The sequence below is a fragment of the Dasypus novemcinctus genome, chromosome 9, assembly GCF_030445035.2.
Source record: "Dasypus novemcinctus isolate mDasNov1 chromosome 9, mDasNov1.1.hap2, whole genome shotgun sequence".
In the NCBI taxonomy this organism is placed as follows: Eukaryota; Metazoa; Chordata; class Mammalia; order Cingulata; family Dasypodidae; genus Dasypus; species Dasypus novemcinctus.
The window spans coordinates 10,822,700-10,834,978 of record NC_080681.1 but is presented as its reverse complement, the minus strand read 5'-3'; the positions used below and the strand labels follow the sequence as shown (position 1 = coordinate 10,834,978).

The window sequence follows — 12,279 nt, the reverse complement described above, 5'->3', positions numbered from 1 at the left end:
CCGGGGCGGGGCAGCGGGGACGCCCACCTGCTGCGCTGGCTGCGCGGCGAGCGGGGGCGGCCCAAGGCGTCCCCCGGCCTGGCCTTCCAGACCCTTCTGATCCTGCAGGCCCAAACCACCTCGCCACCTAGCAATCCCCTGTGTTCCCCCTACCTGGAATTTCCAGGAGTCTAATTCCCACCTGCCTTCGGGGGACACTTCCGGAAGTCCTTGGGGCCCCCAGCTGGGAATTCCGTTCTCACCGCCACTGCTTGTGCCTTCTGTGCCTCTAGGGGCCCTACCCCAGGCTGACTGGCCACAAAGGGAATTCAGCCAACAGGTCACCTCCTTCCCAGTAAGGGGGCAGAGGGAGAAGACGGGACATAATAGATAATCAGCAAATACTTGCTGAGTGGGTGAATGCTACAAGTAACATTCTGAAGATCTGAAGTGCGATGCACACGTTTGATAAATGAGGACACTGAGACCGGGGGCAGTTCTGTACCTGGGCCTCTTAACTCACTCAATAAACGTTTACTGAGTGTGAAGTATGAGCTCTGTGCCCAGGACTGATTTCTGCCTTCTTACAGTCTAAATGCGGAATACAGACGACGTAAAGATAGCTAATATTTATTAAACCCTATTACCTAGACCTGGCTCTACCCACGTTAACTATTTAATCCTCACTCTAACCTCATGAGGTAGTACCATTATTAGCTCCATTTTACTGGGAAGCAAACTGAAGCTCAGAGAGGTTGCAGAGCTAGCACTGGGTCTGGCATGGAATCTCAACAGCTGGATTCTAGAGCCCTGCTGTGAACTGCCACCCTCTCCTCACTCCTAACACAGACGATTATAACGCTCCAGGTAAAGGCTGTGCCGGGGGCATGCATGCACCGGGGGCCTAATGGACAGGTGAAGTGTCCTAGGTAAGGTGATGTGTAGATTTTAAGTAATGAGTATAAATAATGAGCTACCACGGGCCGCTGGAGCCTACAGGAGTCGAGTGTGGGCTTCGTTCTGAGGGCACTGAGCCGCCGTTAAGGTGCTCCACGGGCCATAACCAACTCTGAGTCACACTGTGGGAAGGTCACCCTAGCTACTATGTCCCCAGACTCCCAAGATGAGGCCTGGAGACAAATGAGTTAGGAGGCTGATACAGTCAAGCACTGAGGTGTGATGCCAAGTGAAGTAGAAATATGAAATATACTTAAATACATATTGTGGCAGTTTGATGTTATTTATGAATTCCAAAAAGAGATGTAGATTATGCTTGTAAACTGGTCTGTTCCTCTGGCATGATAACCCTTTGTTTGTATTAGATTCAGCTGGGACGTCTGATTAAATTAAGATTAGGGCTTTGATTCAACCATGTCATTAGAGTGGGACTCAGCGTTGAGCCCCAGCCCCCAAGGTGGGCTGATAAAACAGACTCTCACAAGGAAGGAGACACACAAAGAAGAAACAGAGGATCCTGCTGCCCCAGGAAGAGAGATGAGCCCGGTATTGTACGGCTGACCTTGTGAAGAGAACAGAGCAGCTGAGTCCAGAAAGAAATGAGCCCCCCAGCCTACAGCGGAGATCAGAAGAAGGTGGGCCCATGAAGCATTAAGGGGGAAGAGGAAGGCCGCACCCTCGGCCGTCACTTGCCATCTTGCTTCAACACATGGCAACAGACTTTGGTTAAGAAAGTACCTCTTATGGTACCCCGAGTTGGAATCTAGGGTCTGGTAACTGTTAAGCTTCTACCCCAAATAAATCCCCTTCATAAAAGCCATGGGGGAAGCAGACTTGGCCCAGTGGTTAGGGCGTCCGTCTACCACATGGGAGGTCCACGGTTCAAACCCCGGGCCTCCTTGACCCGTGTGGAGCTGGCTCATGTGCAGTGCTGATGCGCGCAAGGAGTGCCCTGCCACGCAGGGGTGTCCCCCGCGTAGAGGAGCCCCACGCGCAAGGAGTGTGCCCCGTAAGAAGAGCCGCCCAGTGCGAAAGAAAGTGCTGCCTGCCCAGGAATGGCGCCGCACACACGGAGAGCTGACACAACAAGATGATGCAACAAAAAGAAACACAGATTCCCGTGCCACTGAAGCGGACAAAGAAGAACATGCAGCAAATGGACACAGAGAACAGACAACTGGGGTGGGGGGGAAGGGGAGAGAAATAAATAAATAAATCTTTTTTTAAAAAGCCCTGGGGTTTCTGGTACTTTGCATCAGCACCCCTTTGGCTGACTAAGACATCTGCAAACAACAAGACTTAGTGATTGATTAGCTTAATACACAGGAAATGGAAGTCGGGGGCGACCGAGGCCAGGACTTCTACCATGGGCAGCAGAGCTGGCGCCCACTAAATGGGAACATGTAACGATGAATTCAGTGCAAGGTACATTGCGTTGAGGGGCCTATGGGATGTAGATGCTCAGGAGACAACTGGTAAGGGGGGGCGTCTAAAGGGCAGGAAAGGTCTGGGCTGGGAATACTGATTTGGAAGACATCAGCAGAAGCATGAAGTCACAGGAGTGCATGAGAATGGGCAGAGAGAGCGGGTGTGGGGTGGGAGGGCAGGGGGCGGGCGAGGGAACACGGGGAGCACGACGTTTCCGGGAACGTTCTATGTTCCTTCCATCGCCCCACAGAAGTTTTCCTTACCTTTCGGTTTCTCGTCAAAGTAAATAAAGACACACACCTTGATCCATCGGATTTATTTACCAACAGCAGTAGTCTTAGGTCTAGCTGACACTCCTTTTTCAATGAAACTGCCACTAAACGATCGGGGAGACAACCTGAGATTTTGGGCTGGGAGAGGGGTGAGCGTGGAGAGGCCGGGGGGGCTGTGTCCCTCAGGAGTAACTGCCTGGCCCTCCCAGGGGGATGACGAAGACCGAGATGTCATCCCCGGAACCCAGCTTGTTGTTGGGGAGACGCCAGCCACGATCCCGGGGGGTGCCCCGAGCCCCCAGGACCAGAGCTTGGGCCAGAGCCGTGTACCTGCCGGAAGCACACGTGTACCTGGGTGAGAGGGGCAGCCCCGGGCACGGGTCCCCGAACACCGCTCCTCTCTGCCCACCTCCCTTCCCCATGCCATGCAGCCCCTACCTGGTGGGGTCGTTGGGCTCGTAGGCCGACAGCACCCTGTCCACCGTGGCAGCCACCTCACAGTCACTGGTGACATCCCACAGCCCATCTGTCCCCAGAATCAGCACATCGTCGGGGCAGTGCTCGTACTGTGTCAGGTCGTACACTCGTACCTGGGGGGCGGGGGGAGACGGGGGCAGGGGCACCGTGCTGCAGGGTTTGGTGGACAAGGAGGCTGGGGATTCAAGAGAGCCCCGGGGGAAGCCAGCCCAAGGACAAGGACAGGGGTAAGGGGTGAGCGCACGGCTTACCTCTGGGAAGCAGGAGAGGAACGGCTTGATGGGCAGCGAGGAACTGCAGACCTTGAGGCTGTGGTCCCCTAAGCTGCGTGTCACCCCGATGGTGGCCATCACTCGAGCCTGAAGGGAACGAGCAGGAGGTGCTGCAGTCCTCTCCTGGACCCCAGGAAGCCGTGGCTCCCTCTCACCCCTACCCTCGGGGAAAACCTCCGCCTCCCTAGATGAGCTGCTGTGGGCCCCCTGCCCTCGCCCGCCTCCACCTGGGAGTTTACCTTTTTGCCCTCCCCACAGACCAGAGGAAACCTGAGATCCTCCAGCTCGATCTTTTTGTAGGCCCTGGGGAGGGGGAAGTAGAGGAGGGCATCACCCAGGCACCAAAGCCCCTCTGCCCTAGGAGCAAGCAGACTCCGTAGGGGGCCACACTCTCCCCACCCCACCCCAAATTCCCAGCCTGGCCCAGCCACCGGCTTCCACCTTGCTTGCTGACGTGGGACTGGGGCCCCAGCGCTGAGGGAAGTGTTACCAGCCGGTCATGTTCTGGTCCCGATACAGCACCCTCTGCCCCAGCTCCTTGGGCTGAACTCTGCGGGGGAACTCGAGGTGGGTGAATTCACCACCCAGCAGCTCCGGTTTCAGGAAGCCCTGGGGTGGGCAGTGGACAGACAGAGCAGAGGACCAGGCGCCTTAGGTTAAGGATGTTGGGACTAACAAACCCTTCCACAGGGTTCACGACACGCCAGGGCACCTATTAACCCACTGATCCTCACCACAACCCTGTCGATGCACAGACAGGTGAAGGGAATTGTCAGAGGCCAGACAACGAGCCACGTCCCTGGCCCCGACTCACTTCCAGGCAGTCCAGCTCCAGAGCTCAGGCTTCGAAGCACTGAGTCCCTGCCTGCCAGGGGCCTTTGCACGTTCCTTCCCCACCTCTGACTCTCCCTCCTTGCTGAGCTGGGGCCACGGCGGGAGCTCCTTCCCGCAGCATCGTGCCCCCAGCGCGGCCCCGTGCTCCCCAGTCCACGGGCCGACCTGCCCACTGAACAGCAAGGAGCTTTCCGGGCATGTGAGGATTCTCAGAGACATCAGGAGCAGAGAGGTGCAAGGCCCCTCGAGGAAGAGGGCCAGGGCGCTTGGTTCCTACTTACAAGCAGCTGAAGACGCTGGCGCTCCGTCTCCGGGGTAAATTCCCTGGACATTGGAATGATTTCACCATTCCGGACGATGATGGCCCTGCCCAGTCAAAGGGAAGGCCCGTGTGAGGTGAATACTTGAACCCCTGAGCCGAGGGAAGGTCTGGGCCTGGCTCTCCTCAGCCCCCTCATGGAGAATTCTAGAAAGACGAGGGCTGCCCCATAATGACCCTTAAGATCCCTTACCCAACGCCCTTCCTTGCTCCCACAGCTATTTCAGGTCCTTCCTTGTACCTATGATCCCTCCTCACTCCCTCCGATTTTTTGTTTTTTTTTTTACCCCCGTTGCTTCACAGCGCATGGCCCCCTGTAGCCACTTTCGAGGGTCCCCCCATACCTGCTGTCACCTGCATTGGCCACATACACCTTGCCTAGCAGGTAGATCACAACCAGCGCACAGCAGCCCCCATCCACTTGGTGGCCGTGCCGCTCCCAGGCCATCTGCTCGTCCTGCCACGTGAGGAAGGGTCAGAGGGGTGAATGAAGAAGAGGCTCCGGGCACTCAGCCACCCCCTCCATCTGCAGGAATAAAGGGGTCCGGCCAGGCCACACTGGAAGGGGAAGATACAGGAGGAATTCCCCTTCTCCCTCCCCTCTGAACCGAGCTCTGCTCTGCCCCTCAAAGGTTTGCTGGGTTTCCGGGGTCCCTTCCTCAGGCCGCCCGACTCCCGCGTTAACCGGAGCAGCTTCCCGGCGGGTCCTTGGCAGCCGCTCACCATGAGCCGGAAGGCGTTCTCCACGGCACCCACCACCAGGCTCTCGTGGGTCACCTCCTTCTGGGAAGGCCAGCAGGCCTGAGGGCCCCCCGGGGGAGAGGCATCGGAGGGCCCCGGGGCTCCCGGGGTGGACGGCAGGCAGAGGGGCGGTGGCGTGGGGTCCTGAAGGATCTCTACCAGGTCCTTGAGCTGCTCCCGGATGTGGCGGTGCAGGAGGCGGGAGGCCATTTCGGCAGCTCCGCCCCCTGCGTGCCCATCGAACAGGCCCCAGTAGTAGAAGCAGAGCCCCTGGGGGGAGAAAAGCCGGGGGTCAGCACGCGTGTGCGAGGCCCACAGACCAGCAAGCGCTGCGCCTCCCCATCCGCGTGCACGGCAGAGAGTAAGTCCGGGCCTACTATTAGGACTGCAGGCACAGTAGATTTATTCACGCCTTGACCAAGGGCCCACCATGTGTCAGGAGATAGCATTTAAAAGGTTATGCTTAAGGAGATATGCAAAAATCACCAGCGTGAGTGCTTAGCTCATCCGTAAGTACTTGAGCATCGACATTTTAAATGGAAAACTTAACACTCATATTGACGGGCTAGAAAGGAACCCATCCATGCCAGGTAAAGACTATGTGTCACAAGGGAGAAAAGCTAGTGTGTTAGGAGGCAGGGTCTTCCCCGCGGCTCGGGTTTAAAACAGGGTGCCTGGAACCCCTGGAGAGCGAAGCCACTGCCTCTGGGGGCTGGGAAGGAGGGCGGCTGCTGACCTGGCCCAGGCTCGGCTCCCTGGCGGCCCCGGACACGCTCCTCCGGCCTTCCACGTGCACCACCTCGCAGCACGCCTGGTCCTCATTATGCCGGCTCTTGCCAGCGTTGATGACCCTGCCAGGCCAGAGTGACCGTGTCAGGCTGGACAGCAGACCTGATCCTGGAATAGCCCCCACCTTCGACACACATTTCCTCTGGCCTGCTGGCCAAGCGGAGAAAGGTCATAGCCACCTGGGACGCAGGCCAGTGGAGGGAGGAAGAGGAGGAGGGAGGGCAAGGGACAAGGGATACGGGCTGGGTGGTGGACCCCACTGACTCACAGAAAGCACGGCAGCGGCACCCTGCCTGCCTCAGTTTCCCTACCCCTGACAGAGGGGCGGGCCTCGCGGTGCCGCAGGGGCTGGACCGGGTCGCGTGAGGTGTTCCTGTCCTGCTGGCTTGGCCCGTGCGTGCCACCCCCACGCCCGGTCACCTCGTTCAGTGGCCAGTCCCCAGAGCGCCACCCTCGAGGCACACCCACCCTTCTCTGAAAACCGCGCAGGGAAAGTTCCTGCAAGGAGGAAGTGCCCCAGCCCAGAGGGGAAGAGGAATTGAAAGAGGGGAGCGGTAGAAGCCCACCTGCACTGGGCAGGAGTGACAACCCCCAACGCCTCGCACTCGCACGCGGGGAGCCAGAGGAGGGAGCGCTGGGCCCCCTGGCCCACCGGTCACCTCTCTGAGTCCTCAGCGCCCCCACCGCCCTCCTTACGCTGCTCCCCAAGAAGCATTAAAAATACCCGGGCTGGGCAGGCCCCTTCCTGACCCCGCCTGCGCCTGTCGGCCGGCCGAGGGGCGTCCAGAGGGGACCCTCCCGCTGCCCCGGCGCCCCCTCCCCCGCCTCCGGGGCTGCCGCCTGGCGTCGCCGGCTATTTCTGGGTGTGGAGGGGGAGGGGAGCGCTAAGAGGGACAGGGAACTGGGGCGCTGGGTCCGGGAAGCCGGGAAGCCGAGGAGCGCGCCCCTCCGTCTCCCCGATTAAAAGGGGAGCCCCCTCCTCGAAACCTCTCCTCCCGTAGCCTGTGCACCGCCCGGCCGCGACCCGGCCAGCTCCTCCTGCGCGCGGCCCTCGGCCCTCCGGGCTCGGGGAGGGCACCCGGCGGCGCGGCCGAGGGCCATCAATGAGCTGGAAGCTTCCGCGGAAGGTGATTCGGGCCGGCCCCGACTCCACGGAGGGCTGGCGAGGGCGCGGGGCCCGCACCCGGCCATGGCAAAGGTCCCGGCAAAAGGGCGCCGAGGGCGGCGGGGAGGGGCGCAGCGCCAAGGACGCGGAGCTGGGGGGAGGGCTGGGGGTGCGGCCCCGGCCGGGGTGCCCCCCGGGGCGCTCACTCGGCGTAGCCCGTGCTCCAGGGCAGGCGGCGGCCCGTGTCCGGGGGGCTCTGCACGGCGCGGCCCGCGTGGTCGTCGGCGCGTCGCAGCCCCCCGGGGCTCAGCTGCAGGAAGGTCGGTCTGGAGAAGCTCGCTCGAGCCTCCGCCGCCCTGGCGGGCGCGCCGCTGCCGGGCCCTGCCGCGGGGCTCCGGGGCGCTGGCGGGGGCGCGGCGGGCGGGTCGGGGGACTTGGGGCGCGGAGGCGGGGCGCCCCCCGCGCTCACCAGGTGCGCCACGGCCGAGCGCACCCGGTTGAGCATGCTGCCTCCCGGGCCCGCCCTCGGCCTGGCGCCGCCCCCGGGCACGCGCCGCCCCCGGGGCTCCAGGCGGGTGGCGCCGCCCTGCCCCGGTCGCCCGCTCCGCGCGGCTCGGGCCAGTCCCCGGCAAAACTTCCTGCCGCCCGGGGAGCCGCGCCCCCAGCTCTTCCCGGCCCCATCCCCGTGCCGCTCCTCTCGGTTTCTTCGGGGAAGAAGAATCTTCGTTGCGGAAAGGGGCGGAGAAGAGCATTCTTTTTTCTGCAATGCCCTGGGTTAGACATCAGCTAGAACTTCCCCACTGTGACAGGATGGAGGGGCGGGGGCCCCTCGCTCTGGGTTCGGCGTGACTCGCCTGCGGGGAGGGCCGATGACCTCAGAGCGAAAACTGCCGCTCGGGGAGGCGTCGGCGACCGCCGAGTGTGAAGCACCGGGTGTGACAACACCCCTGGCTGGGGCTGCGGGGGCGCGAGCGAGCGGGAGCGGGTGGGGGATGCGGGGGTGACGGCGCCGGCCGGTGCCGCTCCCGGGGAGACCACCTCTCGCTCTGCAAGCCTGGCGCCGCTTCCAACCCCACTTGCTTTCTCAGGACCCCAGGACCCCCTCCACACACACGCTTTTACTTCCCCTGGCCACAGCGGGACGAGTTGGTAAGAACATTGTAATAACTACCGTTTATTGAGCATGTACTACACGCAGGCCCTCCACCAAGCGCTTTTCGGTCATGTATACCGCACACCGACCCTGCAAGTTGGGTTTTTTGTTTCGTGGTTTTTTTTTTTTCTTTCATTTTAAAAAATGCATTGGAGTAGATATATCGCACATATATAAAATACATAAACAATAGGTGTATGGTAATTTTTGTGAACTTACAAAAGGAACACACGGAACATCACAGAGGCACATCACACCTCACCCTACCAATACCTGGCATCGTTGTGACACATTTAATGATTCTGAGGACGCTCTTTAATCATTTCGTTTAAAAATGTGTCACAGCGACGCACGGTATCGCTGTTTTAATACGTCTCCTTGACGCACGAGGCAGGACTCGTCGTTCCCCTCAGTTTAGGTGGCTTGTCCTCGGGTCGCTCCGTGGGAAGTTCACATCCCGGTCAGCCCCTGGTGCCCCAGCCCAGTTCTGTCTTAAGGGCCAGCCTGATGTTTCAGGATCAGGGAGGAGGGGGAGGAGGGAGATGGACGGCCGGGAGGGGAGTGGGGTTCCTTCCTGCCCCGCCATCCTCTTCCTCTGAGGCAGAAAGGAGTCCAGAGGCCGAGCAAGTCCTGCGGCTGCCGCCAGGGGGAGGCAGAGGCCGGGCGATGAGCCAGCCCGGGCCGCGGACGCGCCGGCTCGCTGAGCGCCGGGACCGGCCCGGCCCCCGTGCGTCGCCTGTTCTCGCTGACTACGTCCCTCTGGGGCAGGGTGGACCTGACCTGACGCGGGGAGAGCGCTGTCCCCAAACCTGCTCTCAGGGCGTTGGTCACTAGGTCGCTAGGAGACCCCCCCCCCCCCCCCCCCCCCCGCTGTTCAACTTGAGCCAAGGCCGCCCCTCGTGGCCCTGCTGCAAGTCGGGTGGGCCATCCGGCCCGCGGGCACCCAGTGCACAGCTGGGAACCTGCCTCTAGGCTCTGTCAGTGGGTGCTGCTGCTTCCTGGACCAAACACCGTGTCCCCCAGAAGGGGTGGCTTTACTGGCAACTTGAGAAAAAAAAAAAGTCCCGCAATGGTTTGTAGGTGTCTCATAAATTATCTCTGCGCTTTGGGCAGAGAAACTCAGGAACAGAAGTCACAAGAGAAAATCAGACCTAGGTTTAAGAGGCTGCAAAAATCTTTGGGCTTTCCATGTGCCAGCTGGGCCCTGAATCTCAACAGAGTTGAAATACTCTCCAGTTCACTGGACTCGCCCAGGCCAGCTCACAAGGAAATGATGGTGGACAATGACCACCCCGAGGGAACAGAGAGTCTACAACTGCAAGCAAGATAGTCTCCTCCAGCTGCCCCACGCGAGCTGTATTAGCCAGCCAAACGGGTGCTGATGCAAAATGCCAGAAGTCTGTTGGCTTTTATAAAGGGTATTTATTTGGGCTAGAAGCTTACAGTTATCAGGTCATAAAGAGTAAGTATGTCCCTCACCAAAGTCTGTTGCCACATGTTGGAGCAAGACGGCTGCCAATGCCTGCAAGATACCAGGCTTTCTCTTCTTCCAGTATCAGCTGGGGCCTCGTTTCTCTCTGGGCTCAGCTGCCCTGCTCGCTCCACAGGGCCAGCTGTAAACTATGAGGCAAATGGCTCATCTCTCTTCCCAGGGCCTCTGCCATGTCTGATGAAGACTTTCTCTTTCCTCACATAACCTCTTCTCTGTGTGTTTACATCCCGGGGCTCCAGCATCCAAAGTTCGAACTCTCTTTTGCCATGTCATTTTCTCTGTGAATCCCCGCCCCCTTGGTGACTCAATGTCCTACTGATGTGGCCCAATCAAAGCCTTAATCGGTATTTAATCAAGTAAAAGTGAAGCCTCTGAATCCAATCCAATCTAATATGCCCAGAGGAACAGACCAATTCACAAATATAATCCAATAGATGTTTTTGGAATTCATAAACAATATCAAACTGCTACAGGATCTAAAGCCCCTCTCAGTTAGAGGCAGGGTAGCATCACCATGCCAGAATCCTCAGGATTGGGGAATGAACAATGGACTAGAGTAGACTTACTGTTACTCTACTATAGACTTATAGTTATTCTAGCAATGTAAGAACTTTTATCACTGATGTGGAGGCAGTGGCCACTGGAGGTTCTGAGGGGAGGGAGAGGGAAGAATAGGTGTAGTATGGAAGCATTTTTGGGACACTGGAATTGTCCTGAATGATGTTGCAATGACAGATACAGGTCATTATATATCTGGTCATAACTTACAAAATTGTGCGGGAGAGAGTTTAAAGTATAATGTAAACTATCATCCACACTTAGTAGCAATGTTCCAATATGTCTTCATCAATTGTAACAAATGTACCTCACTAAGGAAGGATGTTGTTAATGTGGGAAAGTGTGGGAGGGGGAAGGAGTGGGGCATATGGGAATCCCCTACATTTTTTATGTAACATTTATGTGATCTAGTATCTTAAAAAAATTTTTTTTAAAATTAAAAATAAAAAAGAAAATCGGACCCAGAGGCAAGGGCTGACGGAGGGGCATACCACAGCGAGAAGAAAACTAGAACCAGCCCTCAGATACATGGCATAAACAGCAGCAGCAAGCCAACGACTGGAGAAAAAAAATTAACATGCCCCATTATTTTTATTATTCAGTGTTTCTGGGACAGTTTGCTCACCCCTTCTTGGTGGCACCCAGCTCCCCTCTCCGGGCACTTTGCAGCCCCCACCCTGGTCCAGTTGCAAGTGGACCCCAGAGCCAGGGCGCAGGGCCCCCGAGCTGTCGTCGCGGATGGTCAGCAAGGATGTCCTCTCCTCCTGCCGGCACCACGACAGCCCCCCGCCCTCTCCTAAATCCCGAGAGTTCGGCTCGCCCCTCCCTGCACCTCTCACCTCCTACTCTTGGTGCCTTCACACTCCCTGTATTTATTCTCAGACTGTTCCAGAACCTGATGAGAAGGTATCACCTCGACTCATCCCTGAGGCAGCAGGATGGAGGGGGGGGCAGATGTGTGGGCCTGCCAGTGTTCCTCTCTGAGAACTAAGACGCCGCTGGGGGCTGGCCCTGCCGGGGGAGAGGGCGGCCTCGGCCAGCGAAGGCGTGGGGCATTCTCAAGACAGGTTCCTTTATTCCAGGCGACAGGCGGCGACTCGGGGCCCAGAACCAGGCTACTTCCCCGTCGCCCCAACTCCAGAGCCCTCTCAAACTGAAGAGCCTGCCCTTCAGCTGAGACGCACTCACAGATCCCTGTCACGTCTCCCCCCCCCCCATTTGCTGAATGCTTTCCTTCCCAAAACCTTAAAAGAAAGCTGTACAATTACTGCAGTTTTTCTGATGAAGAAACTGGGTCTCAGTGTTTCGTTCCCAAGTTGGGGTTCCAACTCAACAGCTCCCCAAAAGCCACAAGGACCATTCATCAAGCTGATATCCTCATGACTACCCCGGTTTCCCTTTCTGCTTTCCCATTTATTTCTCCTTTCTGAATTTTAACAAGGAAGGGCTAATCAATCTAGAACAGCGGTGTCCCAGAGAACTTATTTTTATGTTCCGGGGCAGGGGATTGAATCAGGGACGTCATTCGTGAGAAGCAGGTGCTCAACCACTGAGCCACATCTGCTCCCCTGAGTTAGTGTTTTCCTTGTTTCTTGTTGTTTATCTTTGTTTTTAGGAGGCCCCAAGTCGGAACCGGGACCTCCCACGGGGGCTGCTGGTGCTCAACCGCTTGAGTCCGATCCGCTCCCTGTCCCACAGAACTTTGCGTGATGACAGAAATGCTCTGTGTCTGCTCTGCGCAACACAGTATAGACCCTCGTTACATGCGCCTATTAAGCACTTGAAATGTGGTTAGTGCAAGCGAGGAATGGAAGGTTTTCTTTTCTTTTCGTTTAATTAAGTTGGATTTAACTTCACATAACCACACGCGGTTCTGAGCTGCCTTATCGGATAGTGCAGTGCT

At 58.1% G+C, this 12,279-nt stretch overlaps 1 protein-coding gene across 1 annotated transcript; it reads right to left on the bottom strand.

The window, feature by feature from the left end:
- Positions 1 to 2,665: 2,665 nt before the first annotated feature.
- PPM1J (protein phosphatase, Mg2+/Mn2+ dependent 1J) lies at positions 2,666 to 7,682 on the bottom strand. Its single transcript, XM_058303026.2, has 10 exons — positions 7,380 to 7,682; positions 6,016 to 6,130; positions 5,262 to 5,549; positions 4,883 to 4,995; positions 4,501 to 4,585; positions 3,876 to 3,994; positions 3,625 to 3,688; positions 3,365 to 3,472; positions 3,075 to 3,226; positions 2,666 to 2,966 (listed from the first exon to the last, which is right to left on the bottom strand). The coding sequence occupies exons 1-10, from the start codon at positions 7,676 to 7,678 to the stop codon at positions 2,819 to 2,821; spliced, it is 1,491 nt and encodes a 496-aa protein (XP_058159009.1). The 5' UTR covers positions 7,679 to 7,682; the 3' UTR covers positions 2,666 to 2,818.
- Between the last annotated feature and the right edge of the window lie 4,597 nt (positions 7,683 to 12,279).

Excerpts from the sequence above, each read along its gene's own strand:
- PPM1J (XM_058303026.2), bottom strand. The coding sequence starts at position 7,678 with ATGCTCAACCGGGTGCGCTCGGCCGTGGCGCACCTGGTGAGCGCGGGG. Across the intron at positions 5,550-6,015 it reads GGGAGCCGAGCCTGGGCCAG|GGGCTCTGCTTCTACTACTG; the intron begins GTCAGCAGCCGC and ends TTCTCCCCCCAG. Across the intron at positions 3,473-3,624 it reads TCTGTGGGGAGGGCAAAAAG|GCTCGAGTGATGGCCACCAT; the intron begins GTAAACTCCCAG and ends CGTTCCCTTCAG.